Consider the following 19,472-nt stretch of genomic DNA (forward strand, 5'->3'; position numbering starts at 1 on the left):
ACTAATGAAATAATTCTGATACCTGTCTTTTAAGTTATAATGGCACATTTTCAAGTCTTCATTTCTCAAAAGCATTGTCCTGGGATTATTATTTAATATTTACTTCACTAAAGCCTAAGGGCTTTGACAATTGCTTTATTATAAAGCTCTTTTATATATTTTGAACTTTATTAAATAACTTTTAATAGTTAATGGAACTTGGGATCATCTTGGATTGTGTCTAAATTTAGAATTTAATCTATTCATAAAATTGTATTTTAGACCAGATGTTAATTATTTTTATAGCTAATTAGTGGAGAGGAGGAAAGAAGAGCACACTTACTGCTTTGTGATCAGATATGCCCTTTACTTGAAACAAATCTATTATGGAAAAATGAATTTTAATATCAAGGGTAAGGGTATGTAAACTAACTGCATTTATTATAGTCTGATACATTGTAGCGTTATCTACACATGCATAAAAATGTACCTGTTGCCTAAATAAATATGTAGCTGAATTCAGAGTTTTCCTGTAATAACACTGTATGTATGATTTTCATGTCAATTATATTTAAATGTTTCTTTAAGAGGTCATTATTAAAGCCAAAAATCATTCAAGTCTACCATGAAAACCAGTGCTTTTGCTCCTCCTTCTGGTACTGTGCAGAACTAAGCTGAATTTGGATACTTCAGGTACTTCTGTGGTGCAAGTCACAGCTACAGATGCCGATGATCCTTCCTATGGGAACAGCGCCAGAGTTATTTACAGCATACTTCAAGGGAAGCCATATTTCTCTGTGGAGCCTGAAACAGGTCAGAAATCATAAGTCGGTGTTTGTTACCTTAAGTCATTATGATATTTAGAAGTAGAAAAAAGGTGGGAAAATAAGAACAAAACATTAACATTAATGCTTACAGAAGAGCGATGATAGCACACTTAAAGATTTGAGAATTTAAGTTAAATGATTGAGTGAGCTAATGGAAATAGGCCTGGTTTTATGCTGTTTGGTTATGGGTTTAGGTCATTATATAGCTAATATGGTATTCTTTGGGTAACAGAAAACCACACAAATTGTAAAATATTTATGTTGAATCACTTTCATTATTTCTAGACAATAAAAATAAATAGCAAAAATATATTCTGTCTTGCAAAAAACCCTAGATAAATAATTTGTGGTCTTATTAACTAATAGTTGAAATTTTAATGAGGATAACAAAAGTTTTTATATTTCTTCAAGGTATCATCAGGACTGCTTTACCAAACATGAACAGAGAAAACAGGGAGCAGTATCAAGTGGTAATCCAGGCCAAAGATATGGGCGGCCAGATGGGAGGCTTATCTGGAACCACCACGGTGAACATCACACTGACAGATGTAAATGACAATCCACCTCGCTTCCCCCAGAGTAAGCTGTCTTTAATGGTCTTTCCACAGGGCAAAAGCTTAGACTAAAACGAGAAAAGATATGGACAAAGCAATTGTCAATCATTTAATTTTAAAAACATTGAAACTGTGCTACAAAAGTGAAAAAAAAATGGTGCATATGCTGATGAATTCACTGTTGCTGAAATGTGATATATATATACATATGTACATATATATTTCAGATGTATTTCATTTAGAAACAGGGATCTATGATTACAAAACTTGTCCATATATATGTATATATATATATATGTGTATATATATTCTGCATCTCTGACTGTAATCCAAGAACTATTTCTTTCAGATAGCAAAAAGAAATTATGTTTCATTGGAAAGCAAAGTCATACTTCTACAATGAATGTGTTTATTTCCACCTAGAATTTAATAAGAAGGATTCTATCTTGAGGGTAAAATTTTTCAATAAAATATCTAATTTGTCATATTATGAGGACTTGGTCAGAAAGGGCTACATAGCCAGAACCTAACAAACTAATCAGACTTGCATTTACTATCACTGTGTCAGACTCATAGCTATTCTCTCTGTGTTTGGAATGGTAATCATTCTAAAACATTTTGTATTCCTGACCTATTTAGTTATAAAACACTAAATCTATTTAGTGATAATGTTGTCTATTTAAATCTATTTTTGTTATAAAATGAACACTTCAAGTTCTCAAAATAGATCAAGAATAGATTCAGAACCATTAGCTTCTGACAATATAATACATATACCTATATTCCCTTTTTATATAAATTTAGTAGACATGCAATTAGAATGGGTGATGTTAGGCCTCAGTTAGATACCTCCCAGTATCAGACAATTTCCTGCTAATTGGAAAAATCCTGCATTTTAAGATGGAATTTCATGTTGTTAGAAATGTGGCATAAAATGAAGGTTGTAGTATAATCTTTGTTCTTAATTTTTAGCATTTGTTGGGTGTCCACTTCTAAATTGATTTCCCAATTCTAGTCTGATTTTTGGCTTAAATACTTTGGTGACAAAGTATTACAATGTAGTTTTCTGTGCTATTTAATTTCTTTAATGTTTTTTTTTAAATGTTTTATTTATTTATTTCTAGGAGAGACAGCGTGAGCAGGGGAGGGTCAGAGAGAGGGAGTCACAGACTGAAACAGGCTCCAGGCTCTGAGCTGGCAGTCAGCACAGAGCCCGACGCAGGGCTCGAACCCACGAACCGCGAGATCATGACCTAAGCGAAAGTCGGACGCTTAACCGACTAAGCCACCCAGGCGCCCCTTTAATGTTTATTTTTGAGAGAGAGAGAGAGAGAGAGAGAGAGAATGGGGTGGGAGGGTGGAGGGGAGGGTGTACACAAAGAGAAAGGGAGACACAGCATCTGAAGCATGCTCCAGGATCTGAGCTGTCAGTACAGGGTCCGACGCGGGTCTCAAACTCACGAACTGTGAGATCATGACCTGAGCCAAAGTAGGATGCTTAACTGAGTCATCCAGATGCCCCCTGTAATAGTTATTTTTCCCTAAAGACTATAATGCAGTAGAAATTATGGTCTAAGAATTTGTTGCATTAATTTGACTGTTTGAAATCAATTTACCTCTTTTCCATGTTATTTTTGTCTAACTTTGATGAGTAATAATAGTGTATGATTTGTTTAAAATCATGTGTGTAGAAAAATTAAAACATTCACATGGAATTTTTTGAGCAGAATAATCACTTGCTTATTATTTATGATGATTCTTTTGTTAAATATTAAGGAATATTCCCATTAGATCTGGTATTGTGGTGTTTGGTGCAAAACACAGAGAAAAGGGTATTCATTAATACTCCTTTCAAACAGTCAGATTGCAGCTCTGATTACCTGTAGCATCGGCAGGGAAAGAAGAACAGTAATAATTCCTATTAGTTCTTTTCAAATAAGTCTGAAGACATACTTAGTTGCATTAGAATTCAAATTTCGCATTTTGTGTATATTTCTGACCACTTCTTTGCCTGAATTTGTTACCAGGAGAATGAAAATGCAAATCCAGTAGAATAAACCATAGCTAATTAATCACATTATCCACAATGGAAAAAAATATTCCTCAAAAAAGTATTTTTTAAGTCAATAATAAGTGCCTACTAAGAGGACTATTATATTGTAAATGCTCAGGAACATATATACACATTTCAAAAATGCAGTTTATTTAAAAATGATACATCCACTAAAGCAAATTAATATATTCTAATTAAACACAAAAATCAGGTATCTGAAAGATAATAATGTCCAATGAAATTTCATCTACTGTAAAACCTTTATCAATTCTTTCAATAATTATTTTCTTTCCTTTTGTTAAGTCAGAATTTATGATTGGTATCTGATAGGTACATTACACAAGCCCTGATATAATTATAATAGTAGTAGTAGTTATGATGATAATGATATAATGATAATAATAAAAAGAAGCAGCAACATAACATATTTTCTGAATAACATGTTTGTTGTCCACTGTAACAAGTTATTCATTGGCCTACTTTTATTTAATCATAATAACTCATTCAGATCAATATTATGATCTCCATTTTACTAATGAGAAAACAAATGTTGTAGATGTTAAGACCAAACTACAAGTAATGCAGTGTAGGGTTGAAATCCATGTCCAACTCCAGATGTACAACACAATATACTTAGAGGAATTGTAGAGCACCTTGTATCTTGCCTCATTATTTTTTAATTATAGCCAGAAACATAATTTGTGGATTTTTATTTTCTCAGTTATCTTTTCTGCAATGAATATTTGCAACCATATCTTACTATTGGGAACACTCAGTTCTGGCAATTAGAATACTACTTGATAGCCTCAGTCATCTAACATCCAGAAAACTAGTTTTAAATTTCTAATATCATTTCATTAAATAGCCAAGATTTGAAGATAGTTCCACAGTTTATGAAGCCTTTCATATGCAACATAGCATTGAGAACTCAGAACTAACTTATGTTATCCCTGGTTATTATTATTTCACCGATGTAAGGAACAAGTAAAGGAGATTCAGGGTAGAAATGATAAAGACAACAAACGAATGCTGCCTAATAGAACTATAATGCAAACCCAAAGTATGTGCACATATGTACTTATAATTTTTATCAGCCATAGGAAAAAATTAAAAGAAGCAGGAGACATATATTTTAAACACATATTTTCTTTAACCTAATATTGTCCTTCAGATATATCAATATAAAACTTAAAATATAAAACTTTTTTGGGCATTTTATATTCTTTTTTACCATAATTCTTCGGAATACACACTTAGAGAATGGATTTTCCAGTTGCATCAAGTCTCAGTTCAGACTAACCACATTTCTAATCAATCTCTGCACGGAGTGATTCTTCATGAGTCCCAGTGCTATCTTCCTCGCTTAGCAGCTTTTTCATGTTGGTCAGTTAAACTGACCCTTCTGTTTTTCAGTGACAGTTAATAAACTTGGATAACAGTGCATACTCAGTGGTAGAGTGTAAGACCAAATCGTTCAACACCTATGAAGCACTTGACTCAGTGGCTGGCACTAGTCTATTTATGGATTCAGTAATGTTGATTTGTTCAAGTGCTGCTCTATTACTATTATTAGTCAATATTATAAAAGTGGCCTCAGAACTTAAACTTCCCTGCAGATGGGCTGATCCAAATTCAGTATTTCCCAATATGGTCCATCTGTGGAAGATAAAAATCTCAGTCATTTGGAAGGGACAGTGAAAGATGAAAACTCAGATGTCCTGCTTCATTGTTTAGCTTATTTTATTATGTGGATCTATAACAGTCATTCCCCATCAGGGACAATTTTGTCACCCCAGAGAACATTTGGCAATGTTCTGAGACATTTTTGCTTGTCTCAGCTGGTGGCTACTACCGGCATGTATTGGGTGGAAGATAGAAATGCTGTTGAACATCTTTACAATTCACAGGACAAATAATAACTTGGCCCAAAATGTCAACAGTGCTGCAGTTAGGAAACTGATATGTTATATGAGGATCTATTCCAGTGAAATCATAAATTCATTTATCTGACGATATTTATTGAAAGCACACTGTGAGGTGCCTGGGTGGCTCAGTTGGTTAAGCATCCAACTTTTGATTTCGGCTCAGGTCATGACCTCACAGTTGTGAGGTGGAGACCCTGACTCACAGCCTGCTTGGGATTTTCTTTCTCGCACACTCTCTCTGTCCTTCCCACACTTGTGCATGCACATGCTCATGTGTTCTCTCCCTCAAAGTAAATAAACATTTAAAAAACTACTCGCACCAAACTCTATTTTAGAAATTAGATATATGAATGTTGTCAACAAAGGGTCCTGGTTTTTTTACCTATGACCTTTCATTGCAGTAGGTGAGGCAGATCAGACATAAGTAAAAACATATATATACAAGGCGTTGACTCAGTCATGGATAAAAAGAGGAACACGTGTGTGCCAAAGGGAAGAATAAGGAAGATCTTGTTCAAGGGATGATATTTTATCCAAACATGGCAAGATGAAATAAACTCAGCCATATAAAGAGATGCAAAAATCCACCAAGCAGAGTTAACAGCATGTGAGAGACTCCGAGATTGGAAATTGAATGATTATGTCAAGAACTAAAGATGATGTGGCTGGATCATACCAAACAACAATAGGTTGATGAGAGATTAGATCAAAGAGCTCTACACTCCCAGGATCATTGACAATAGCAAATTTTTACTGGTATTTACAAACACGCAGCTGTGTGCTTGACCTAAGTTATCATCATGGTCCTGTGCTTTTAGAAGTGTACAGGTAGGTGAACATCAGTATAACATGGGTGCCCAGCTTAGTGTGATTCTAAAGCAGAGCCAGTGGATTAGAAGGTTAGAGGGCACCTGAAAATTGAGTTCCAAAAGTATTTTCTGCTCTTTTGCTTCAGATACTAACTTGTATTTTTCAGTTTCTAAAAGACACATCTTTTGAATTTTTTTCACAATCCTGAGTTATATCAAGAGATGGAATTTTTAAAATAATAAAGGAAGAAAAAATCTATTGCTTACCTTTCACTGACAGGCATTGTGTTTGCACCTAAGCATATGAAGATTAATGTCTTGATTATGAGTGGTATAATGTATAGCAAGAGAGAGAATATTTCAATAGGAAATCATGTGTAATGAAGGAACTATGCACAGAATGCAATGGGCATACAGAATAGCAGCACTTATCCAAATTGGAATGAGGGGGTGAGGGTATGAGTACATCACATACAGTGGAAGCTTTTTTTGGGAAATTTATCTCTTGATCTAAGTCTTTTCTTAAAACTACCATATGCCATAAAGGTAGAAAAAGATGAAGAGTTCACAAAGTTGGGAATTAGCAAATTTCTAATGTATTAAAAGGCATATTCTGTGCAGGAAAAAGAAATGATAAAAGACCTGCTTCAAAGTGGTGATGGAAATTCTCTGGTGATAAAAATGACAAATGCTTTTTAATATTTATTTATTTTAGAGAGAGAGAGAGAGAATGTGAGTGAGGTAGGGGCAGAGTGAGAGGGAGACAAAGAATCCAAAGCAGGTTCCAGGCTCCAACCTGTTAGCACAGAGCCCAGCATGGGGCTTGAACTCACGAATGGTGAGATCAAGGCCTGAGCCCAAGTTGGACAATTAACCGACTGAGCCACCCAGGCACCGCTGAAATAGTAGATGCTTTTAACTGTTTACTTTTCTGTATTTTCTAATTTTATATGTTTTTGGAACTTTATAATACTAAAACAAAACAAAACAGAATAACAATGGAAAGGACAAAAATGACAATTACTTCCGTAAAGTCCAATTAAATCAGCACTGGATAGCAGCTATTGGAATTTACATAATGGGAGTAATTGCAGAGATCTTTCCCAGTTGGTTTGAGTTGAAATCATTTTGTGAGAAGCTGGAGGATATTAAGTTGCGGAATAAAAGAAGAGCAAAAAGAAGACTGAAGAAATAATGCCTGTACTTTAAGAAGCTAAGATGAATAAGAAAATAAAATAGAAAAACAATATAGTAGTTAGGAAGAAATTTTGAATTAAGTGTGGTTTGGTAGATAATTTCTGATGGCCTAGGCATGAAGCGGGAATTAGGCCACAGTGGCCAACAAAGAACCCGAGCTCCTGGTTGAAGATGTAACAATAAAGTGATAACTGCAGGGGTATAATGTGATGTCTGGTTGTGTGGTAAGTACTGTGAAGAACATAGAGCAGGGAAGGGGCTGGAGAATGGCAGGTGTGCTATGTTAGGGAGGATGAATAGGGGAGGCTTTTCTAAGGAGACCTGAGTGATTTCAGGAACTGAGAATGCATACAATTAGGAAATTTAGCTTCCCTAGATCTTAATCCCACCTATACAATACTTAGGTGTTAACAGTTAATAAATAAGGTCAGGGCCTCCCAGGTGGCTCAGTCTGTTGAGCATCTGACACCTGATTTAGGCTAAGGTGATGAACACAGGATTGTGAGATTGAGCCCCATATAGGGCTCTGTACTGAGCTTGGAGCCTGCTTTAGATTCTCTCTCTCTCTCTCTCTCTCTCTCTCTCTCTCTCTCTCTCTCTCTCTCTCTCTCCCCCCTCTCCCTCCCTCCCTCTCCCTCTCCCTCTCCTTCTCTCCTCCTTCTGCCCCTTTTCCCTGCTCATGGTCTCAATCTCTCTCTCTAAAATAAAATTGAATCATTGCAAAAATGATATAAATAAATAAATAAATAAATAAATAAATAAATAAGGTCACATATGTAAAAGGTCTTCAATAGTAAATGTACATATAATAGGTTCTTGACAAAAATGGATTTCCTCCTTTCCCCTTTTCCGTCTTCGGGAGTATATCTAATGTTTCTGATCTTACTCTTTTTCTGTTTCTGATGCTGTATTGCTGTTCTTTTGTGGCCAACCAAAGATTAAAGAAAAGTGCCATAAGCCTGGAGAGACCTGTAACCCCAGTGGCCACAGCAAAATGAATGTGCTTACTTCATCCAAACAGATGAATACATTCATGAATGAGGACTCCAGAGCCTACTTTTCTGCTCTCCAACCAGTCAAATGTTCAGTGGTCCTTGAATGTTGCTGTTTCATTGTGCTAACCCAGAAAATATTACACTTCTTCACCTGAAATCTAAGATCCTGGTATCCTGCTTAAATATTTTAGTCTTTTTTATCCCATTTCCTTTCATCTTTCCCTAATGTCAGAAAACCAAAATAGGCTCTATGAAAAGACTAAATTACTGAAACTTGATCTTTGTGGGGCTTGGAAAAATCAACTGGAACAAGACTGTGTCCAATGACTTAGAAAAAAATCTCTGGGAAAATGTTATAATAACTGATTTTCATCCTGACCAGAATAAATGATTAAGAAATATCTGATCTGCAGATCCCAGTATCTTTGCCTTAATGTAGCAGAGAATGTTGTATCATAAGATTCTCAAATCCATTAAAAACAAAAATAAAACAAAACAAAATAAATATCAAGAAAGTAGGTTCAAGCTTAGAAAAAAAAAAAAAAAACACTTACAAAAGCACTTACGCAGATGGTCAGGGTACAAGCCAGCCAGCTGGTGCTGAGGACTTGGCTCTCATTCTTGAATGGGACAATAGTTCACTAGAACTCAAGAAGAAGAAAGGCAATGCACTAACTGAGCCCCAGGCAAAAACTTCGAACCACAAATGAGCCAACTCTAGGGCATAGCTCAAGACCACAGCTCTTTATTCACATTTAACTGCTTTCCCACACATCTTCTCACAGAGACAAAAGACAGAAAGAGTAGATTATTTTTGCATCCCCTTAACTTTAGGTGTGGGCTCCTGAGAAAAGCAGCTGTCATGGAACCATGCCCCTGGTCTACTTAGCCTTGAGTCGCAGATGTGTTTGCACCAAGCTTAGGTGTGCAAGTGGGAGTCAGGGGCCTGTAACTAGTACATTTATGCAATGTTAAATGAGCTGAAAGTTTACTAAGTGGAAAGATTTATAAAATGCAAACAAATTGAGTGATAGTTTTATTTATATTTATTCTTGACTCTCTTAAGATAAGTTTTAGGGCATTATGTATGTAGATAATCATGAAATCTATGAAAATTTGATGTGATATTTATAATGTAAGTTTCCAGATCTATCCCAAGTACACTCAAAAAAGTGAATTTATAATTGTCCACTATACTTTTTGCCGTGAATTATTAAGGACAGCAATAAAAATCAGTTCTTCATTGGGTTGTTAAGTCTGAAAATTGACATAGAATTTCTCCCATATAGGAAAGTTTTTATTAAGATAAATTATGGATAATAGACAATTTAGGTGTACAAATAAACTTAATAAGACTCTAATTTTCTGAATATTTTAATACTCTTTATATTCCCTCAAATTGTATCTAAATATTATACACAACTATAGCCAATTGAGAAACAATAGAAAACAATATCAGAATCAGGCAGAGCCCAGAAAAGATATCTTATGTATATTTATGTGTTTTATCTAAATGATCTATATTGGCCACTGACTTTATTTAGCCCATTAAATTACATAAATATTGGTTATCCACTTTGTGTAAATTTAAATAAAGCAGTAGTGTAAAAATAATAGAAATAGGCAGTGTTACCGCATGTACTGAGCACTATAAAATACAAAATATATATATTAACTCATTAAGTCTTTACATATATACAATTATAATAATATAACATAATTACCTTCTCCTTTTTGTTAATAAAAAAAAAACAGATACATGTAAACTTAGTTACTCATTCAAAGTTCTATAACTGGAAAATAAATGAAAGTCAGATTGAGGATCAAGTGTCTTTGGCTCAAAAATCTATGCTTCTAACCACTACACCATAAAAGAAATTGGTACTTGAAAGACTCTCTTTATCTTCCCTAGAGCACTGCTTTTCATTAATTCCATGATTCACTACTTGTAGGTAGATTAGATAAGGTATACTAAATTCGTAAAACGTCCATGCATTTGATACAAACAGGGAAATGAAACCTTTAAGGGTTGGTCCTTTGCAATTCTCCGGGACCAGACATGACTTGCTTGTTTTTGTTTTTTGTTTTTTGTTTTTTTTTAAATGGGATCCTTATACTCCTTGGACACATAAATAAACAACTTTTTTGAGACAAGGTCTTTCAAGGAAATGTCTCTATGATATACGTAGGGATTTAAGACCCGTACATTCAGTGAGCTGTGAGACTACCATAGTCCCTGCCTGGTACAAGAGAGATTTGATTTAATAAGTGCTGATTTTCACTTTGTAAATAGAATCAACCTCTTCTCTATGGGGATTCCAAGGTAATGTAGGCCTCAGGCTGATCTGCATATTTTAAAATTATCAAGCACATTTCAACTAGAGCAACAGTCAGGTATGTCCCAAGGAAGATGCCTTAGCATGAGAAAGAAGGAATGAAATTTAAAATGTCTCTTTTTCCCTTTTTCATTCTCTAGGAAAAAAAAATACCTTTATATTCCATAGTACTGTTCTATAATTTATATTGGTTAGAGATAGGTGTGATTTTTTTCTGTGACCACCAAAATATTTGTAGGATTCTTCCCTATGGTTCCAATGTCTATAGTTTATAAGAATTATGAAGAAATGGTGTTATAAAAGCATTCCTTGATTTATAAAACATTGACCAAAGTCCAACAGTGTGGGCAGGCACTATGCTAGGAAATAATAATAAATTAATAAAGAGAGATATAAGATAGGATACATCCACAAATGGTTTGTACTTTGAAGGGCATAGACACAAACTCTCCCTTTCCCTTGTCCTCTCTCTCTCTCATAAACACACACACCTTTTTGGTTACATTGTAGTTTATCCTACGCCCTGTGTCTTCTTCTTTTCTTGCTTATTTTTGTATGTAGATATAGGTTATGTGTATGTACAGATGCATAGATGTAAGTATATATCTCATATATGTATGCCTTTACATATGTATGTTGACATGTATGTTCTGCACACATCTATCATTGGAGAATGATGCAATAACATTCATACTATAATTGCCAATTAAAGTCTAAATCATCAAATGATAAACTCTTCAGTTGGAAGTGGATCAGGAAAGAGAAAATTACTTAAGAGTTCTCTAGGCAGGAAAACAAGGGAAATGAGCTCGATTTGGTATGGCTGGACCCCAGGGTTTGAAGCAGGGGTTATGAGAGAAGGAAAATATATGGGCATTGTTAACATCAGGAAAAAGGAGGGATATAAAACTAAAATGCCATATAGATGATGCAAAGGAACATGTTTAAAGAGATGACCAAGCACAGTTCTTCATTTTGGCTAATTATTCTAGTAGGAATGAAGTGCACTGCTTGGATCACAGGAGCAGAGTCTGGACTAATGCTGAGGAGAGGAGGGATTTGAGACATATTTAAGTGGGTGATCCACAGGACTTGGTAACTAGGTCGACAAAGGCTTGAGGGAGGGAGGAGAGAGCAAAAGAAAAAGCTCTAGCTTTTTACCAGAAGAGCTTGTTTGAAGAGAGAGACAGGGATTTCAATTTGATCTGAACATTTTGAATTGAGTTTCAGGTATCTAAGAGTAGAGACAAATATACCGATCCAAGCAAGGTATGCACACGATATATAAGTGAAAACAGACAGTATAATCTCAGCTAGGCTAAATGTTTAGAGAGACATAACTGGGGAAATGCACAATATTGCAAATCTGATGAAAGATCTAAATTCCTCAGAGGAACAGTGTGCATGGAAATTATACAAATACCACTTGAAACTCCCTGGTTACTTCATGGAGAGTTGCCTTCGACTAACCATTTGGCATTTTGCAAAATGGGATTCAAAGTTCCTCTGTATCCTTCAGAGCAAAGTTTAATAATACCCCCGGATAAATATAGATATAAATATGTAGATACAAATAGCTGTGCAAATATGTTTGTTTGTTACAGTCTTTAGTATGCCCGCTCAGCAACACATTGCAATAGTAGGGGCTACCTAATACAATGTTAACATGATTATGAATGACTAGTTTAAGGTTATCTTAACCTCTCCATGTCCTATGAAACAGTTTTGTTTCTATACATTGCAGTTGTGTGCATTGTATTGATGCCAAACCTTGGAGACAATTTCAAAGATACGTATCAAGATGGATTTCCCAGTCCCCAGGGATCAATGGGCAGCTTGTCTAAAAGCTTTGTCCTGCAGCTTTCCTCAATGAACAGGAAACTAAGACCGCATGCAGCATCTCGCTTTGCTCTAATTTAACTTCAATGCCCAAAGCTAAGTTGGTGATCACGTCTCCGGTGCTCACAAATTTAGGTTTCCGTCTTTCCTCTGGTGAGAGTCTTCCGTTCCAAAGCCTCATTCCTTTGTCAGTCTCTGGTGTGACTTTCAGCTCTCCTCTCCTTTCTCCTAAATGCCCATTTAGCATTGCATAATTTCCTTAACCACTGTGCAGTTTTCTCCAAGGAGCTTTATCTCGTTTTTAATTTCTTCCTGTTAAGCTCATTAAAAAACATCTTTTAAACATTATACAATGGAATGGTTTATAAACGTGCATAATTGTGTCATTTTTCTTAAAGCAAGTGTTGTTCCAGATTATTATGCAGCATGAAGATGTTACGATAAGATTACACACAAAGCAAATAAAAAAATTAAACTAATGTTAAATTATTTTGTTGATTCATATATTTTTTTTTCTTTAACCACAGTGCTGGAAATGCTAAGAGTTCGTACATAAATGTGAATAGAAACAAGGGCAGAGAACAAAGGAAAAAGACAAATTATATCTTTTTGAGCCTTACTGTTTTTTTATCAACAAAACAAAACCGCAACTATTTGCTGCCGAGCTCAAAACCTGAGTTTGCTCTTGCTGCCCTCCCACCAGTGTTCTGGCATCTCTTAGGTTGTTTCTGAGGATGTCAGCTTGTCACATCTCTTACTTTGCCTCCTATATCTCTCCTCCAAACTCTCTTACCTTGAGCTGTCAATTGTTTCTAATTCTAGTACACAAATCTGCAACGTTTTTAATATTGAAGTTCAAAGGTCCTATTGATCAAATGTTTGGTAAAAACAAGTGACCTGGAATGTTTAGTCTTGACTCCTAGAAAACCAGAACTACGTCAAAATTGCTTGAAATCTTTAATAATGAAAACTGAGATGTGGTGTGAGGTTGTAGATAATGGTCTCAAAGTGCATTCCTCAGACATTTTGCCCAGACCTTAGGAAGTCTTAGCAAAATTACCTTTTAGATTTGTACTTCTAAACACGACTTTCCATATGTGAGGCACAAATGGCAATTTCTCCTTGTGTTCAGGCTTTTGTACTTAAATAGATAACCAAACTAAGAACATACTCACTAGGAAGAAACATTTATCTGCTCTAAACATTAAAAGAGAAGCAAATGATTCAATCTGACACCTGGGAATGAGTTTAAAACAACTATAAATTGGAATTGATAGGAAAGCATACCACATAATTAAAGCTCCATCAACTGTAAGATAAAAAATAAAGAGCATGCAAATAGATGTCTTTAGGGAAAAATGAAACGTAAGATGGGTGATAGGAGCTACTTTGTTTTTTGTCAGAGGACTCATAACAATCTGCCTCCTTTCCGATGCCCTTCCTGCTGCGCCCCCACATGGTAAACACCGTCGCAGACTCCTAATGAAAATAATTTCAGTTTGTTTGACAAACTAGAATACTTGTGTTCAGCAGGCTACTTTTGGAAGTGAATTAGAAAAAAATGAATGAATAGCTCTTTCACACATTTAAAATATAGAAATGCAGTCTATTAACTTTGAAATAGACCCAATGAAACTTCTCCCTAAACAGGTTTCTGCACATAAACACAATTCCAGAGAAAGCATTGTCAAATTGTGTATGTTGGGCACTGAATAACTAGTTCTTGAACAAATTAGTTACTAAAGTTGCCATAGATTTAAAACAGTCATGAATGTGTATATTGTATGTGTGTATATATCATATGTATCCTTATAATATAGCTATTTGAGTTATTTAATAGAAAACTAAATCTATACTATTTTGATGAATTGGCTCCATCTTAATCATGGCTTTTCTGAAAAATATGAGACACCTTGAACATACTTTTATTAATGTTTCAGGAACAAATAAATATATGTATATGCCTGTATGGACACACACATTCCCAATTCACCTACTGTGTGTGTGTGTGCGCGCGCGCGCGCGCCCGTGCCCCTTCCAACAAACTAGTGTGGAAGAGAACAGAGATATATATAATAATTTAGCCTTAGTATAATGTGAACCAATGGAGCATGATCACTTCCTGTTTATGTCTCAGAAGGTACTGAAAATTAGCACAGATAACGCTTATTCTCCTCAAAAAGAAATAAACTTTGCAATGGAGATCATCCCTTCACCAAGAAATAAAATGAAGTGATAAATAATTTTGGATCCTTGACCAGAACTATAATGACAAGTTTAAAGCAGGCAGATTTTCAGAATCTAAGCATGTGCCTAAAAATACAAGCAATCTCAAAAATGTCCAAGCTAAAAATAAAAAGTGGGAGAACAAATTCCCAGAGGCAATACTCAGTGAAATCTATGTGACAGTAAAATTAATGAAACAATAATGTTTTGCTCTTTTGTTCTTACTCTGCCTGTTAAAAGAAGACCCATGATTAGGAAACCTATTACCAGAATCTGATAATCCCTAATATCATCAGGAAATTTTCTAGTTAAAGTTTTAAAAAATATTTTGCATTGAAGTATTAAGTTTATAGATTTTTTTAAAAAGAAATTAAGCCACCTCTTCCATTCTTCCTCACCTGTAGCTGTAATCCTCACAGAAAATAACTTAAACTGTTACCTTTTCAGCTCATCTAGGTTAAGCTACAGTTCTTTAATCAAAATATTCTTATTATTTGTTGAAATGTTTTTATATCTCACCTTTTGACTTCTTTTCATGACTGATGGAAATAGAGCTCAGTAACATCTTAATCCTTTCTTCCCCAGATGTAATTAAATCAAAATTTTCCCATTACTCTGTTATCTTAGCAAATTTAAGTAATGTGAATAGGTTTATTTTATATCCACTATTGTCAGTCTCTCTCTGTCTTTCTATCCCACCAGCATTTTCACTATAAGCACTAGGTACATATATATATATATATATATATATATATAGAGAGAGAGAGAGAGAGAGAGAGAGAGAGAGATTTTTTAATTGCCTAAAAAACCCCTGCAAGTTTCAAAATGAGCTTATCAAACCACTATAGTATGAATTATGTTAACTTTTGAACTCTTGTGCCAATTTTTTAAAAAATATATATATATATATATATATATAGAGAGAGAGAGAGAGAGAGAGAGAGAGAGAGAGAGAGAGAGAGAGATTTTTTAATTGCCTAAAAAACCCCTGCAAGTTTCAAAATGAGCTTATCAAAATAGTATACTATGAACTATGTAAAATGTTGAACTTTTGTGCCAATTTTTTAAAAAATTTCTGTTTATTTATTTATTTTGAGAGAGAAAGAGAGAGAGAGAGAGAGAGAGAGAGAGAGAACAAGTGGGGAAAGGGCAGAGAGAGATCGACAGAGAGAATCCCAAGCAGGTTCTGCACTGTCCTGGGGCTCAAACTCATAAACTGTGAGATCATGACCTGAGCCGAAACCAAGAGTCAGATGATTAACTAACTGAGCCACCTCGGTGTCCCTGGGCCAAAATATTTAATGGAGCATACTCTGGCTCTCAAATGTCTCAGAGACAAAGTCAGACATTTTATTTCCCATGCAGTAACTTCAACTATTGAATATGAGAGATCCCCTTTAGCAAAGGTGTATTTTTCCAAGATATTACAACTTTGAGCTTTTCATGTGCTCCGTGTACAGCTGCCCAGAATTCCTGAGTGAGCAGCCCCAGAGCATTTAGCTTCTTTTTGGTAGCATTCAGGGTTGCACACCTAAACCCATCGTATTTCCCTTCCAATGTGGGCTGGCTCATCTCTACAGCTCAGGAAACCTGCCTCCCCAGACTTTCCTTTTTTACTTTTGTATTTTGGATACAAAACTGTCTAGATCTCATGCATTCCCATATCCTGATTTAGCACCTTATTTTTCTGGAATACATTCTTCATTAGGTTCTTTAAAAAAGCCTACAAGGAGAGAATTTGCTGAGTCTAAAACTATCTTTATTGGGTTATCACACTTGATTAATATGCTGGCTAGGTTCAAAATAATTTCATCATCAAATTTTGATGACATTGCTTAATATTTTGCTAGGATCAGGGGCTACCTTGAAATGCCCATTGACATTTTAATCCATACCTTTTTTTTTTTCCAACCACACAGTTACATATTAGTTTTCAGTTGCATGTACTTCCTTACATGTATCCTCTAGTTCTCAAACTCCACATCGGATAATAATAATCTTAAGTTTAAGTCATCCATTATTTTTTAACTTCAACTATTATACTGTAAATATCTATTTACTGTATTTGGTTCTTTATAAAAAATGCCCAGCCACTTTTTATAGTTATTTTCTGCTGATTTTTTTTGACCACTTTTACTTCTTAAAGCATATTGAAGATAATTTAAAATATTTTTTTATATGATGGCTCCACATTGTTTTGTTGGTCTAGCTGCAAGGTTCTATTTGTTTCGTTTTTATTGGCTTTTGGAATTTTTTATTGTTTCTTTTTAGTGTTTTGTTTTCCTGTGATACTCATGTTTCCTTGTGTTGTTATATATATTATTGTTATTATATATTATATACTATTTATATTAAGGTATAATTTATATTAATATCACTTACCTACAATTATATATAATTAATATTTATATATAAAAATACATATCCTAAATATACATATTTAAATATATAATTATATAAATGATATATATTCTATATAATATGTGATTATGATAATATATAATATATGCGCTATATAATATATCGATTTCATATATATATTTGAACTTTGTGAGACACGTTGTTGAATCCTAAAACTCTGAGCTGTCAGTACAAAGCCGGATGTGGGGTTTGAATCCACGCGAGATTATGAACTGAGATGAAGTCAGTCACTTAACCGACTGAGCCACCCAGGTGACCCCATTACCAACACTTTAAGTGATACTTGACTTGACAATTATTTGTGGTGTATATGGGTTTGCTTTCATGTAGTGTATAATAACTGCAAGAGAATATAAGTAGTACCACTTTGAATCATTACAGGCCTTTAAAAATAGTTTTCATTTACATTCATGATCCTCAAATTTTGTTATTAATATATATTTATATATACATATATAGATAATTATACACATATATGTAGATAAGTATACATATAACATTTACATATCTCTAAAAGTATATTTTGTGGTTTTTGTTTATAGCTTATAAAAATAATATCACACTATATAAAATTTTTTGATACATGTCTATTTCCACTTATTATGTATTTAGGATTCATATATATTTTCCCCACATAATTATAGCTCACAGTTTTCACTTTTGAATTTTGTTGGCATGTATACTATGTAACGAATTTACCTATTTGCATTCTGTTTGACATTTGTATTCCCTTCCTTTTTTTTTTTTTTTTTCCATTTTACAAATAGTGTTTCTATATGGCATTTCTGCAAGTATTCTCATCTGCATTGCTGGGCTTTGTTTATGCTACCATTTAAGTTCACTTTGTATATATATAACCCACATTGTTTCATGTTATGGGTTGAATTGTGTCCTCTAAAAACTTCTGTATGTCAGAATATGGCCTTATGTAAAGCTAGGGACCTTTCAAGGGCCTCTGGGTGGCTCAGTTGGTTAAGAGGCTGACTTCAGCTCAAGTCATGATCTTGGGGTTCGTAAGTTTAAGCCCCATGTTGGGCTCTGTGCTGACAGCTCAGAGCCTGGAGCCTGCTCCAGATTGTGTGTCTCCTTCTCTCTCTTCCCCTCCCCTGCTCACGATCTGTCTCTCAAAAATAAATAAACATTTAAAAAAAGAAGTAATCAAGTTACAAGGAGGTCTTTAGGGTTAGGGCTTTAATACAATATGACTGATATCCTTATAAAGAAGGGCAATTTGGACACGGAGACAGACATTCACACAGAGAAGACAATGTGAACACACAGGGAGAAGGCCGTGTAACTGGAATGATGTCCTTTCAAGGAATGCCAAGGATTTTTGGCAAGGTCCAGAAGCTAGAAGAGGAAAAGAAGGATTCTCCCCTACGGCATTCAGGAAAAGAATGGCACTGCCAGATACCTAGATCTCAGACTTCTGGGTTCCAGAACTGTAAGACAAATTTCTATGGTTTTAATACTTTGTTAAAGCAGCCCTAGCTAATTAGTACATTTCCCAAAACCATGGTGCCAAATTTACCACCCATCGGCTCTGCATAATAGTTCCCGTTATACCACATACTTTTAAGACTTGGTTTTGTCAGATTTAATTTTTGTCAATTTAGTAGATATGAAATAGTGAGTATCACATCATGGCCTTAATTTGCATTTGCTTGATAAAAATCCAGTGTATTTCTGTTTATTTGCCTTTCTTGTTTCTTCTGCTGTAAACTGTTATCCATTCATGTCCTTGACCAATTTTTCTGGTAGCTTATCTGTCTTTTCTTATGGATTTTAGACAAACTGTGTTTTGCAATGTGCAATTATTCTCTTCTCTTTATTTGTAAGGTATTTCACTTTCTCTATATTGTCTGTTATTTAGAGGAGTTGTTAATTAGAGCATAGATTGATTCATCAACCTTTTATCTTATGCATTGTTAATCGTTTGTCTTATTTTAGAAATCTTTTCCTTGCTAAAGATTGCTAAAATATTGGCCTACATTTACTTGTAAATTGAAGTTTTAGAAACAATTTGTGTGTGTGTGTGAGCTGAGGATTGTTGCAGATAACCAAAAAGATACTGATGCAGAATTTTTAACTAAAGTTTTTGCATGTTAGAAGGAAATTGAAGAGATACCTTTGCAGGCTATAGTTGGAAATTACCTCATCTCTTTGTAATCCCCCTCCCATGTAGTTTACAGCTGTCTTTGGCAATAGAATAATTTTATTAATATCTGAATACACCTTAGCATTTTGTAGTTTAAGAATTATTGTGAAACACGAAGGTGAAAGGGAGGAAACTTACAATGTTAATTCAAAA

The 19,472-nt window shown here is 34.5% G+C and overlaps 1 protein-coding gene across 1 annotated transcript in view; it reads left to right on the forward strand.

Annotated features, from left to right (window-relative positions):
* The window catches only part of LOC120224597 (cadherin-10), a 189,103-nt gene that overhangs the window by 130,558 nt on the left and 39,073 nt on the right, over window positions 1-19,472 (forward strand). Inside the window, exons 4-5 of the mRNA XM_039222856.1 lie at window positions 673-792; window positions 1,218-1,385. Coding sequence (XP_039078787.1) covers window positions 673-792; window positions 1,218-1,385 — 288 coding nt within the window. The remainder of the gene's footprint in view (window positions 1-672; window positions 793-1,217; window positions 1,386-19,472) is intronic.

The sequence above is a fragment of the Hyaena hyaena genome, unplaced genomic scaffold (genome assembly GCF_003009895.1).
Source record: "Hyaena hyaena isolate Hyena2069 unplaced genomic scaffold, ASM300989v1 scaffold_1198, whole genome shotgun sequence".
Classification (NCBI taxonomy): domain Eukaryota; kingdom Metazoa; phylum Chordata; class Mammalia; order Carnivora; family Hyaenidae; genus Hyaena; species Hyaena hyaena.